At 39.6% G+C, this 15,084-nt stretch overlaps 1 protein-coding gene across 2 annotated transcripts in view; it reads right to left on the reverse strand.

Annotated features, from left to right (window-relative positions):
• Positions 1-579: 579 nt before the first annotated feature.
• BICD2 (BICD cargo adaptor 2) overlaps positions 580-15,084 on the reverse strand; it is a 109,059-nt gene continuing 94,554 nt past the window's right edge. Inside the window, exons 7-8 of one of the 2 annotated variants that reach the window (XM_085073180.1) lie at positions 5,789-5,999; positions 580-2,678 (exon numbers count right to left, since the gene is read on the reverse strand). In XM_085073180.1, coding sequence (XP_084929306.1) covers positions 2,673-2,678; positions 5,789-5,999 — 217 coding nt within the window. In that variant the 3' untranslated portion in view covers positions 580-2,672. Of the gene's footprint in view, positions 6,000-15,084 lie in introns of both variants that reach the window. The other variant, XM_085073179.1, reaches the window with a different exon arrangement.

Below are 15,084 nucleotides of genomic sequence, written 5' to 3' on the forward strand. Positions count from 1 at the left end.
TTCTACTGGACAAACATCAACATTATAAATTTTCACAGCATCCCTGACAGGTTGGAAGGGACTCTAAAGACTATCTGGTTCCACCCCCCTGCCACGAGCACAGACATCTCCCACCAGACCAGAGTGCTCAGGGAACACTGCCAGGCCAGGAAACATTTCCAGGGAAGTGTTCAGGGCCAGGCTAGATGGGGCCCTAAGAGGATCTGAGTATTTTGGAGACTATATGAGAAATTAAGATGTAATTTCAGGATGACCTGTTACCACTGACACCACAGGCCTTAGTCCTACCCTTACTTTGCCTGTACCAGCACAAATGTTTGCAAGGCTATTCAGCGACACCCATTATACCAGTCTGACCCAGGCCAAAACTAATCCACAAAGATCTCATGGAATAATGGAGGATGGTGCTCCCTGAGTGTGAGCACAAATAATTAATTTTCTAGTTCTGCAGAAAACTTCATGTGAGGTATTCAGTTTCTTTCAGATAAAAATTAGTATTTATTTGACCCCTGGCTGAAAATCCCTTCTGCAGATGACTTAAACCAGCACCTTCTTAAACCACAAAACCAACAGGCAGAATACGCAATTCCTTTTCTCTTTTATTGCTCCTGCCAATGTGACTACCTTTACGCAGGCACATTGCTTTCCTACATTAAAAACAGTTTTATTAATCTGGAAGCAATGTTTTGCCCTCTATCCCTCCTCCTAAGGTTATCCAATTAATACACAGTTATCCTTTTAAGAAGTTTCCATATTTTCTCTTCAACTTTTTTGTTTTTCAGATCTGTGTAAAGGTTACTTGGCAAGAATACATGCATAGGACATTAAATGGAGATCAACCCACCACTAAAAGGTAATGCACATAGAACATAATACAGTACTTTGACATCATTTCAAATAAATACCCACATACAAATGTAGTAATTTTAAATGCAACAATATTTCTTATGAATCAATACTGTAACAGAAGATGGAAATATAAGTCCCCACATCTAGGAATAGTAATTTTTTTCCAGCAAACAGAACTCTTTTCCACACTATCAATATTAGCTCAATTTATACTTTTTTTGAGAAGTGGGAGGGCTCCCCTCCAGCAAGTACCAATTTAATAATCCACATGGGCCTCACCAAGCCTTGAGAACCTCACATGGCTTGTTGATGCGCTTCTCTGTTTCTGTTTGCTGAAATCACAATTAGATACAACATGCAAAGGAGATCCCGATGTGCTGCGGCCCAAATCTGCACACAGTGCCGTGGTTCCTGCACCCACCACTGCATACCTCCCCTCCCAGCAACATTCCCGACACATTCCCACATTGATACCATAAATGTGGTCATACACTGCTCATCTATTCAACATGAGTCCATTTGGTTCCCAAAATGTAGTCGGGTTTGTTCAGGTTTGTGGTTTTGTTTTTTTCCCTCTATAATCCTGAATTTGCAAGGATTTGCATGATGAAATATCATTGACTAACAGAATTTTTTACAATTCCGTGAATATATAATCTCTACAGTAAGACTACCATTAAAAATGTGCGAAATGGGAGTTCACTTTGCACTTATTGCTCCACATCTTTAACAAATTCCAAACCAGCTATTCCATTCCTCCTACGTGACAGGACTTAGCCTATGCTACTCTAAGAGTCTCCCTTCAAATGATCAAAGGCACTACTGGCAATAATGAGTGACAGAAAGGCGCCGATAGATAACACCATATCATTGACCACTTTAGAATTTTTCTTTCTAAATGTACCATAATTTGGCACAATAAAATGAAAAAGTAACAAAACAATTCCAATTTGGAATTTAACTGGTATAGTTGTATAAAATTCTGTTAATCAATAATACTTCAACTTCCTAAAACCCAGGAATTCTGTAATTTATAGGTAACACTACTTATTTAATATTTTTTCAAGTGCCTATTACTGTTTTAACAAGAGCAAAGTCAAGTTTTCTTCTTGTTACATTGAACTATTCCTAAGAATAATAATACAATATGAAAAAAACCCCAGAATTTGAATACCCTGGATTTCTTAATGAACATGGCAGTTAAAAAAAAATCAGTAATTTAAACATATAAAGCGTAACATTTTAATAACAAAAAAGATGCTGAAGCACAGCACATAGTTCAACAGAGCTCCTGCTTTTTGTTGAAACTATTTTCTAATCACAATCTAGAGCCCCCCCAAAATCTCTGCCACATGCTGATATATAATTCATAAATCACACGTTCCAAATTGGAGAGAGACTATGAGCACAAACCACTGCATTTATATAAACTCTTCTACATAAGGAATTGAAGAAGCTAAAGAAAAATATCAAAAGTGCACAGGTTTAACAATCAGGTAAAAAATGAGCATCTGCAATGAAGTAAATTACTCCATCCAACAGGAGAGCACAGACTAACATGGTAAGCGTTACATTTGAAGTAGGTTTCTTCAGCACTTGTAAGGTTTCTTACTGCAGCAGCACTTACAGGTAAAGCTTGTTTGTTTTATAACTTCAGACAGAAAGGGAAGGTTTCAGGTAGTATATAGGAAAAGCTGTTTTCAAAAGTTAGGATCAGGTCAGTGGTTTCCATTCTGTGTGCAATGGGCCACCACTTTGAACCAGAGTGAGGAGGACTAAGAAATGCTGTTGCACTGTTGAAAAGGCCTTCTCCAGGGACTATTCTACAGCTGAAAAATGGAAAAATAAAATAGCATTAGAAAAAAAACCCCAGTGTTTATTTCTCAGTCAACTGAAAACTTAACTCCATGTGCTGCACAGACAGGTTAGTTGGCTGAGGGTCTGTTAGCTGATTGGGGGAACAGCAGCCACTCCAGCTCACATATGGCTTTCCACCAGGTGAACAAGGCTTCATGGGTTCAGCCTGGAAGCAACGCTTTGCAGAAAGAAGGATTCTTACAAGTACTGAATAAAGCTTTGCTCTTCAAGCATGGGTTAAAAGCAGTGAGTGTGCAAGAAATGTTTTCAGTGAAGCTTTAGGTTCTCTAGAAACATGCAGGTCAGTATATCATGCAGGCCTATGCAGAGAATCATTGAGAAGAGCCTGCTTGCAGAGGTAGGTGATGGCTTAAGGAATTTTCCATGCTTTACCCCAACCCACTGAGACTGATATGAAAGACTTACAGCAAATTAATGTCTCAAGAAATTGTAATAAAGAATTAAATATTATCTAAAAATACAAACAGCAGGATCAAGTCACTTTACACCATTCCTCAGTTCTTTTTCTGACAGGATAAACCATAACCATGATAGACTTAAAAAGCAGTCAGGCTGGCTCTTATGCTTTTTAAATATTTGCTGAAATTACTGAAGATGGAAATTATCACTATCACTATTGGGCTAATAGCAAAATTGTTCATAGTCAGAACTGAAAGAATATGCCAAGCCTGATAGCAATGGTCAGTGTCTGGTAACATTGAAATTGTTACAGAAAATTGCAACTAATTTGAAAAGAACCCTAACAATGTATTCAATTAGTTTTTCCAGTTTACCTTCTTGACATTAGTATTTCGTAAAAGTACTGCCATTAGAGACATAGAAGCAGTGAAAACTATGTTAAAGCTCCCTGCTATGGTGGAAAAAGAATTTTTACTGAGTCTATTAGAGCAGAGAAAGTTAGCACTCAAAAGCCTGCTTTCAACATGTATTTTTAAATTGTACTTATTGCAGGAAAAAGAAGAATGAAGGCCTTTTGGAAGATTGTGCAGCAAAGAGAAAAGCAGGACTGAAAATTATAAAAGATGTCTCTTCTAAAATATCAAACCTGCTATTTAGCAATATTAAAGCTCAAATTCAGGAAAATGCAGTATTTTCTAAAAGAAGTAATAACAGACACACAGGGCCTAGTTTCTAAAACCAGAATTGCAATTTGTTTAAACCCTAAGCAGTGATATTTGAGCAATGTATTAGAATTGAATCACTTGGGGGTTTTTCCTTCCTCTCAAGATCAATAAACGCAATTCTGGCTCTGGGCTGCAGCATTTCTATGGCTCCCAGCTTTGTAGCAAAGTTCCATGTGTTTAAAATCTCACTGTATTAATTTAGAAGACTACCCCCCAACAAGCCTAAAAATACCCAGGAAGCCAAAATCCCCCATGTTTTCCTCTCAGTCGGAAAACCAGCTGTGCTCTTATTAGCTTCTGTTAGCACTGGGGTATCTCCTGAGTGCACACGGACAGCGTGCAGAGCAAGCTGTGAGCATCAACAGAGACGGGCAGAGGAGCAAAACCACAGCACAGGGTTAGAATGGCTTTGGGAACTGCACTATTGAGCACTCACCGGCACAGGCTCGCATTGCTTTTAGTAACACTATAGGCGTACAAAAGTATTTGAAAGAGTACAAAATGAACAGGGCTTTACATTAAAATAAAGTCTGAGGCTAGGCACTTCAAATACTGGGTTAAACAAAGCTGTGCCTTTCAGTGCTCCACAAATTTTCCACAATTTTAGAAGGAACATTTTCAATCTTTTTCTCTTATGTAGGCACCAATTATAAAGTACACTTTTATACTATAGAACTTATTGTAATTAAGTGGCTAAAAATGCCCCTTAAAAGTTCAATAGCAGACAAAGATTTATTTGTTTTTAAAGATTAATATATGCACTAAGCTACTTCATAAATCATTATTAGCAGGATGATCTGGATCAATTTCCTGTGCCTCTAACGTAGAGCCCTGTGAAACACATGGCTTGCACATGGAATGCAGTATATTCTGTGTACTTAGAAAAATGATCAGAGCTCTAAAATGCTACCTATTTAGGTTAATACTGAGAGCTGAGAAAAACTGTTTGTGACCAACAATGCTAGACCATAGTCACATTAATTCTACACATACAAACTGTTGTGGCTACAGGCTCTTTCCTGTACAGGATATCTCAGACAGGTTCTTTCGAAAGAGTTATGCTTGCAAGGAGCAACATAAGACCACAAAGGTCCTTTCAGGACATAACCTCTTAAAGTGGAACTGTCTACCAGGCAGGATCCCAATTCTTAACATTTTATATTTTGTATACGATGGAGTAAATATTGCATATTTTTAATATAAATGTGCAAGTTTCTTCTGATTATCCCTCTGAGGAGAGGGATGCAGAGTGTAAATAACGTACCAAGTTTTTTCTAGCTTTTATAGCCTATAAAAGCTTTAGACTTTGGTCAGTGGTGATACAAAAGCAAGTATTTAACATCCACTACAACAGGCAGATTAAGTTTGACTCCAGCTTCCAAATGCCCTGCATTCCCAAGACATAGCTCTAATTTTAACCTTTGCTTTTCACCACTTCTTAAGCCACAGTTACAATGAAGGTTTTCTGTTTGTTTTTGCTTATGAAAGCATTTACTGAAGTATGCTGCAACCCTGGAGGATCACATTTGTGCTATACGAACTACGGTAAGTAACACCAGATATATACTCTATCAGGTGTTCTCTGAACACTTACCATAAACAACAAATCCCAGACATGTTAATTGTGGAAAAAACTAATTGCTTTCCACTATTAACTTGTTAATAGCATCCCCATACTTACGCATTAGTTACAGTTAAGACCGCCATAATACAATCTGTATTACCTGGTTCAACAACACACTAGTACAAGTCAACTCACTGTGACATTAGATAGTGGGGATTTATGCTGACAGTTACAGCATAAAAGAAGATGCAGGATATGGTTTTACTAGATATCTGTCCTAGTCACAACAGATTTTATATTTGTCACTACAAAACACCTGGTTGTTCAGGACAGATCCTTCAGACCTGTCTCCACAGGACCAAATGTGACTTACACTGGGGTTACTGCCCTTGGCTTTGGAGGCAGACTTTGTGCGCACCCTTTTGGACTGCTCGTGGTCCAGTTCCAAATGTTCCAGGCGCTGGGTCAAGGCCAGTTTCTGCTGGATAGCCATCCGAAGCAAGGAGTTCAGAGTCTTCTTCTCATCCTCGGCTGCTGCAAGTTGCCGCTGCATTTCATCCAGCTGTGTGACATATTCATCGCATCTGCAGTGAAATACATAAATCTTTAGCAATCCTGGTTCCATTATGAACATAAATCTCTTGTGTCCAGCCTATACAGCAGTGATAGCTTTGCAGCTGCTTCCATACACAGTCTTAAATAGACACCTCAACCAAACTTGTAGAAAACTACAACTATTTTTCACTGGGGTTCCTAAAACCCCATACTCAGCACTTAATGTTAGTGCCTTTCAAGATGGTGTGTAATTAACAGCCTCCTTGGAGAGTGGAAGTATGGAGCCTGATGTAACTGTACTCATGTCTGAATGTCAGTGAGATGTCCTCCCATTGCAAGTAGACCCCATGCAGTCATACTACTTTTATCTCTGATTACAGAGATCACTGTGGTTCTAAGCTTCAGGCTGTAAAGGGTCTGAAGGCAGCAACACGAATGTTGTGAAATGGCCAGTGCTAGAACGGCCATTAATACCAGTTGATGAGCACCTGAACTGTGCCATTTGTTACATTACACAAAGTCCAAATAACAAATCTCCAGTGGTGACTGAACAGCATTATTAAAAACAAGCATCTTTCAGAATTCTACTTTAACCTGCTCTAATTATGCAATAAATAGTGGCTATCTTCTCAATAGCAAGGGGCCTTTATATAATTGTTCTCACCATCAAAATCAATTTTAGAACAATTAAAGGAACTGAATTAGTGGGAAGGCTGCGGTAAAGCTGTATGAATTCCTCAAGCTGTTCCATCTACAGTCATTGTCACTGAGCCTGGAAGCTGATTAACTTGCACCATGAGCAACTTAAAAAATTAAAGTCTACATGTAGGTCATATTTACTGCACAAACAGTTATGCATGTGGGTAGAGAAATAAATATTCATAGAAACCAGCTGGAATTTACCATCTGTAAAGTACAGCTTCTCCATAAAAGCAAAAATACCAGCAGAGAAACTCCTTTTAATATTGAAATGGAAAAGCCCCTGACTTTAAGGGACATTTATCATCATTAAGTAATGTAAGGCAGAATGGAAAAAAACCCACCACAAAACAAAACTGCATGGATATGCAGATTCATCAGCTGTGCTTATACTATCCAGCCTCAAATTCTGCTCTGCATACTTTAAACAGCAGGATTAGGCCTATATTCCTAACTATATTTGCTTAAGAATATAAATAGCAAGAAGAAAAAAACCAGAATTTTATTTTTGAATACATAGAGAGATTAAACAGTAACTCAGAGATATAAATATAAAACTTCATGAAATATAACTGCACAGCAGCTTTACAGACCAGAAAGTTTGGGGTGCCCATGTGCACAGGAATCTGTCCCCTCACACCTCTGGGCATCTCACTAATTTTTCTGAGTTCCTCACAGCCTCTCCCAGACTGTGCAGCCCAGGGGAAAACAATATGTGAGGGATCTTTCTTTTAAAAAAAACAAACCCAGGAACGTCAAACTTGTTGGGACACCAACATCTGCCCTTCTCAGACGGACCTACACCACTACACCAACTCCTACCATCCAGGGAATGGAAGCCAGACTCAGGGCCATATCGTGTCCCATTAACCCATTTCAGCGCTAGAGATGAACAGAGATTGAAACAGCCCTAGGAAGTCTGAAAAGGCTAAAATAATCTTGAAAGAATAAGAGTACTCCCCTTAGGCAGTGTGTCACCAGCTTCAGCAGGAGGGCGTGGCCACAAAACTGAACAGCTCCCAGCATCCTACTGACCCTGTGCCCTGCTGCTCCAGATGCCAGGTGTTTTCTTCCCTTGGGGGTGGGAGCAAGGCACAGGCTAAATATTCCTGGGAGGTTTGAGACACTGTTGGGTTTCCCTCCAGCTTTCAAACACTCATGACATCTGAGGTGTAAGGCCAAGTCTGGTTATACCAGAAGTGACCTTTCTGCTTTCTCTTCTGTGCACACCTCAAACCTGATTCCTTCCAAGCTCCACTACTGCAAACCAGGGGGATGTCCAGAATAGCATTACCAATTCCTTGAGGAATGGAATGTAATTGCTTCAGCAAAATATGATCTGGCACTGGAGTGACCTGTCCCTGTTCCCCTTGTTTCAAGCTCAGTATTACCCTCCCAAAAGATTAGGGCAATGTAAAAATAGGGGGAGGTTCCCCCCCCCCCCCCTTTTCCAGCTTCTTTTTTGTGAATCAAAACATATCCACATTTTTGTACAGAACACAAAGTTAATGTAGGTCCAAAACTTTCAGCTCAGTGAAGTAGTGTCAAGATTGCTGCTGTGTTGATTTGACTTGCAGCAGAGAAGTGTTAGTCCAGGCCAGCCAAAGCAAGGGGGGCGGATCTCTTAATCCCCACCCCACCTGGAACAAAAAGATAAGGAAGTGAAAACAAAACCACTGCAGTAAAGCAGAACAAGGACTTCCCACACACTCTTACTTACGTTCTGGTATCATTGCTGCCTCTTGATCAAGCACAGCTAGTTGCGCCAAAGCCAATGGCTGATTGGTGACACAGACAAATGCCTGGCATAGTCTAGAAAGCAGCAAAGTCTTTCCCATGTGAGCCAAGCTGTAATTGAAGCCAGGATTTTGACTCCAAAAGATTATTTTAGCAAGTCATTATCTCATAGAGTTTACTGTTAGCACAACTGTTTACAACATCAACTGACTGTCCTTAGACAAGGTATTCACTATTTCAAATACCTAAATTGGTTGTTTGTTTTTTTGTTTTCCACAAAACTTTATTCAGGGAGTTTTTCCTTTTTTCCCAACAAAAGGGAATTTTTATCAGTAGCATACATGCAGCTGCTGTTTTTAACCGTACCTGAGTGACTGTTCTCTCCTACAGAAGAAATGACTCAGGAGAGACAAGAGCATTAACTACGCTGCCTACACACCATCCTGTATCCTGAACCTGCCTTCCTGAAATTTTAATCCAAAAAGGAATCATATAGTCTCAAACTCAAACCTTTTCCTGATGCAAGCAGAGCCATCCAAGATCAAGGAACACCACACTGTGCAAACCACTACAATAATTTACTGGAATGAAGGGGCGAGAAGTTTCCAAGAAGCGGCTGTAGATGTTGCACGCAGAGGTGGACGGGGATCTACCCCATTTTCTTCCTTCGTGCTACTTGCTGACTCTCAATTTAACTTTCTCAAAAAATCCCAAAACAAAACCCAGTAATGTAGCCTCCCTAAGCATCTAGGATGACACAGGGTCTGGACCTGCTTTAGCTGGCAGCAGCAGCTATTGCAGCATATCTTTGTGCTCTGTTAAAGTGTATTTTCACTGCTTTGTTTGACAAAACAATAAAAGCTCCTTGCCTTTTACAATTCCATTTGCCATGCTACTTCCCAGCTATATATTCAATAACATCAGAATTGAAGATGTCTTTGTTTTAAGAACACCTTTGAAAGAAAATAATTTCACTTTCATACTTTTAGGAAGAATATGAAATTAGCATAAGCCTGTTATACTTTCACACATTCACAGCTTTTAGTAGATAGTGAACATAAAACTTTAATGTTGCCCATTTTCTTACTATGGGTAATTAACAACAACACAAATAAAGCAGCTTAGGGAAACATCAACTAGATTTTTAGAAACAACACAAGCTATACACACATATCTACACAGAGGAAAAAAACATTTTGAGTGTTAAATATAATGATAAGAAATAAAAACTAAATCTTCTAAAACACCTTCTGAAGTCAAGTTATTGAAAAACATAACTTGGCATTTTCCAAAACTGCATACCACTGCTTCCCACAAACACTGCTTGTGCCTTACAGACACTGCTTGTGTTCTCCAGACCAGTTTAAGTAAGGGTCAGCATGTAATAGTTTTAATATCATTTGTAAGCAAATTCACTAGTGAATCAAGCTCTGTTCCAGGAAAAAAAAAACAAAGAAGTGATGTAACCAAATGCACCTGGGCATAATTGTATTTTTCCTCTCTTCTCTGCAATCAATGAGGATCATGTGACAACTTCCAAGGAAACAAGACAAGTGACTCAACAGTGACTGAAGGAGGCATTAGAGAGAAGCATCAACTACTTCTACATCAAGAGATTAAACTGTCAACCCACTAAGGCAATTCAAACATGGAAGATTAAAACCACAATTTCTCAGCTTTATTATAAACTGGGAAACGTATTAGCAGAGACACAGTTAAAATGAGATGTCAATGAGCACTGATTGCATTCAACTGTAAGAGATCAGCCACCTGCTGTTTCTAACTCAACCTTTATATTAGGAATTAATACTAAAGACTGATTTTTAACACCTTACCCCTACCTTTTCCTTACCCCAACCTCTGGTGAAAATCAGCTCATCTGCAGAGAAAGCAGTAATTTGTGTTACCAGAGGAACACAGGGAAGAAAGAAGGTTATGGCAGCAATAAAGCAACTGAAGCTCCTTTCACAAGGTCCCTTCTGGTATGCCTGTGTGCCACATTTGGTGTACCGGAGCTGGGCTCCTCAGCACCCAGGGGAGTTTTGGAAGCAGCCTGTACACAACTTGGATGTGTAAGTCGAAGAACAGAAGGATGTTACTAGGGACTGACAGCAGAAGACAAGCATGTCTTCAGAAAGCAGGTAATTTCTATGATCTCGTGCAATCTGCCTGAGCTGGTCTTCTCTGAAGGAACTCACACTGGACAGAGTTTTACATAGCCATAAAACCAAGCAGATTTATGTTTTACAAAGTTGTGAAGCAGAGGTATTAAAAGGCATAACCCCATGTGAGCATGCTCCTGGCAAGTGAATTTGCCATGTGCTCTATTCCAAGAGCAGCTATGCCAGAACTCACACAAATCCAATGGCAGGAGCCAGGCCCTCTGCCAGGTCAGTATCTTTGAGACATCCTGACTAAGTAGACTAAGTTCATCTCTTGCCTGGGTTTGCAGATCCAAACTCCAGTAACGTGTTTTTCACAAAATCCTGAAGAACAAAACACAGCACAAATCCTGAAGAATGCAGAAAGAAGAACCCCCTAGATTTAGGCTGTTTAGGATAATAAATAAGCAGATTCAAGGGGATATCAATGGCAACCATAGCCAATTGATAATTTGTAATTACTTCCGCAATACCTTGCACAGAAAACTCACTGGAGTTGTATATTTGAAAGATATAATCCCTGTGCTTTTTATATTCCTAATTCACTGTGATTTTCACTACAGAGAGTGGTTTATATCCAGGTATAGTTTTCCAGAATCTCTATAATCAATCATGTGTAATCAATATGCATTAGTAAAAGGTATTAAATGAATTAATCAGACCACAAATCTCTCCTGTAGTTTGAAACAGCTACAGACAGACAGCCCCTTAGTGCTGGACATCACAGCTCTTCTCAATTTCCACCAATAAAAACTCTCAAGAAGAGATGATAAACTTATATGGCAAAGTCCCTCCTCCTAGAATTCAAAAGAAAACTCCTTTCTTTTTTTATAGATAAAGGTTAAAAGTAATAGTCCTATGCTACTAGATTAGAAGTGTAAAGCTGTCACACAGGGAGAACATTTCTCCCAGTTCTGAATCAAAGGAGTGGCAGGGGTGGATGATCTAATTCCAAGCTCTTCAGCTCTCTCCACCTCACACCACCCAAGCTGTGCATGTGCTTTGCTTTTTACAACCTACAAAAACTGACACTTTCTATGAATTATCAAACAAAACCAGACTTGTCAATCTAAAACAAGTAGACAAGTAGACAAGTAAAACAATGGAGACAAGTAACTGCTGTTGCAGTAATCTCTCATATTTTAAAGTAACTCACTTCCCATTTTGATTAAAACCAAAAGGGCAGACAAGCCACCAAACAAGAGCTGGCACAGTCTACTCTGAGGAGCTCTGCGCACCACTATTATTTCACAGGAATGCATCCTGTGGTTCACTCTCCTTAGCAGCAGTGCTCCAGCAGAGCACCAAAAACCACGAGAAGGTGGTGTGGACATAGCCACTTTAAGCAATCCCTGTAAGAAGACTGTTACAACCTGAGTTCATGGCCTATCTACAAGAGGCACCTTCATCAAGGCTGAATCTCAACATATGCAGCATTACTTGTAGCAAACATTTTAATTGTCAGACACAGAGTCTAGAGCAGGCACATCAGTGCTATAAATGTGAGTGTGTGCACAACATCTGTGCTTGCAGCCCAGATCTTTTTTTTGTCTCTAGATGCCATTCATCACCTCTAGATCTAGCATCAGGAATAGGAGAGAAATGCTGCTACTCCCATCTGAGAATCCCATTCTGGAAATGGTCAAAGTCACATCATCTGTGTCTGGCCCCTCTGGGCATTAATCCTGTGGGATATTTTTAGAGAAGTTGAATACTTCTACTGTGTGGAGGCCAGTGTGAAGACCCTTTAGCTGTAACTCTCAATCCTGTGAGAATTGCACTGTTTGTTCTCCACATGAATTTACACTCCTTTATATGCTGCAGGCATTTGAAGTCCATGAACACAAGAATATTTCCCCAAATGCTTTCAATACTTGCAAAACTGACGAGAATGTGATTCTGAGCTGATGCATACATTCACTGGAAACACCTCTTCTCCATTAGTGAACAACAGCTAGCTGTTATTTTCTTATGTGTAATCATGATTTTGTTTCTCCACCACAAGCACTATCTTGTCATTTTAGTATCTTATTATATTTTCTCCATTTTTCCAATATGTTCTAACTTGCCACCCACCTGTCCCCTTGCTGACTTGTTGCAGTTTGTCTCTCCCTTTATTTATGGCTCATGAAGCACTGGAACATGGGCATAGCTATTAATTACATCTGGGCACATTTGTTCTCTGCTTTTTAAAGCCTTCTGGTCTGTCTGCTCTCTCACTTCCCTTGCTTGTACTCAGGCTCTGGAAAAGAACCAGAGACTATATGTATAGCAAAGTTGAGAAGCCTGTAACTTTCACCAGAGGAGTGAAGTTGTATCCTGAATCACTTCTCAGAACCAGTTTAAGTCTGTCAGGGTTTGTTAAGACAAATGCAACTTCCTGAGAACATAGTTTAGTTTTGTTACCCAACCCTAAATAAACAAGCCAGCAAGGAGCCAGCTGGGCTGTTTTTACCCTCCTTTACATCATCCCCCACTGGCTGCAACCTGTCACATGGGAGGTCCTTCCAGAGAGCAGGGATTTTGGTGCACTCCATAGGGCATGTAGGACTGAACATGCAAGGTAAAGAGACAAGAGAGTTGCAGGCTATATCAAAAGACAGAAAACCAGAAAAAAAAATAACACAGGGAAGAGAAAGGCCAAAACCCTTGTTGGGCTTGCACTGTGTATGGTTGTTGCCATTTTCTGTATTTAGTAGAATTTTTCGAAGGATGCTTACTCAAATTTTAGCAAATTGAACTCAAGGAAAACACTAGCATAACAGAACAAAATAATCTTTGCTTTTTAAAAGGCAGATTTGTGTTTAAACTGCTCCTTTGCTTAATCCATGACAAGTTTTTCCCAGTGCATTCATTCTTTGGCTGTGAAAGGATGGCAACACTGGCCTTCTGCCTTGCATCTAACCATCCTTCAAGGACTTGAACCCAAATTGCTGGTGTATGAACCTGTAGAGCTGTGCTTCATTAGCACTGGCAGTGTACTCTGGAAATTGCAGCTTCAGAGGTGTTCTCCAAACAACTAGCAGAAACCTTCAGTTTTCTCCCTCTCTCCTTCCATACTGAAAAGTTAACCAAAACAAGCCTCAAGCTGAACATCTAGGTCGGATTTTTCTCATCTGTTTTAAATCAGGATTTTTTTCCCCCTGCAATCAATTTTAAGAAAACTGAGCTCTGATTTGCTTGCAAGGTTGAATAACAAATTGCTTAAAGGCAATCAAGTATCTTTAAAGGCAATCTTGAATCTTTATCTACAAGACAAGGACGTCATGCTTCATTCCCACACTAAACCATTAGAACACAGAATATATTCAAGTTCCCTCAAAGTACTTGGGAGCAGCTCTTTTTCTAGCAACGAATGGAATCAATCTTTCTCCTGACAGTATTTTAGAGGAAGATGAATTGATTTATGAAAATCTGCCACTAACCCTCCTCCTTACACTTACGCAGGGATTTATATTGTTCTGTGTTAAAAAAATCTTAATTTTCTTAGCCTACTAAATGGGAGCTTAAACAAACTAATGCAAGCCTACCATAAAATATGTTTTGAAAATGACATATTTTTGCCAGGAAAAAACAGCGATAGCTCCTGGTTCCCTGCTTCCTACATTACTCTGAGGTGACTTAAATACCACCAGTAATATCAACCCCTGATCTGGGACCCCCTGCTCCTAATCACTGCTTTATGCCTACTTGCTGCTGGTGGTCACATTAAATATTGCAGGGCATTGGGCACAGTAAACTCAATAAATACTCAGCATCACCTTGAAAGTAGCATTTTGATTCATATACACTTGAACAAAGCTCCAAGTGAAGTGAGTTAACTGCAAATATGTGCTCTCTGTACATTACTCATAACTTGACTTATCCCTTTGTACAACAACTTTGTTTTAGGCATACAGTGCTGTCTAGAGTGCTGCGGCAGTCTATCAGAGTTGGCAGCTGTTAATCTGTGTTGTGCAAGCCTCCCCTTGTCTCTAGCTGAGGTCTTACTGCATTTTAATTACTTATTAAAAATAGCTGGTAGTTTTGTCAAATTAGAAGGATTAACCTACTTTAAAAAGGAAATTAGGTCAGTTACTATCTTCATGCCCAGCCTCCAACTGTCACATATTGTTACAGTTCTCTTACATTCTACAAAATGAGTATCTTCCTGTGGAAAATACATGTGCAGCAGTCTGCTTTATGCCACACTGGAACAAAACTCCAAAAGAAACAAGAAGGGGTAAAGGCTCCATCATTTGTTATTAGTCTCTACTAATACAAACCTCTTGGGGGGGAAGAAACACAACTCTTAATGTGGACTGTTAAGAGGCGCTCCATTAGCAGGCTGTTTGCAACAATGAAGACAAATTGAACTGTAGTACTTCCGATTATTTGCAACATGACTAAAAATCACACCCCAAAACAGTTTTTGAGCTTATCTCCACCAAAGCACCTAGGATCACCACTTGCAAGCTTACCCCACCTGAAATGGAGACTTACATGAAACAGCCACTGAGAGTAATGCACTTTGCCA

This window comes from Lichenostomus cassidix, chromosome 12, assembly GCF_008360975.1.
Source record: "Lichenostomus cassidix isolate B80296 chromosome 12, HeHo_3.0, whole genome shotgun sequence".
Classification (NCBI taxonomy): domain Eukaryota; kingdom Metazoa; phylum Chordata; class Aves; order Passeriformes; family Meliphagidae; genus Lichenostomus; species Lichenostomus cassidix.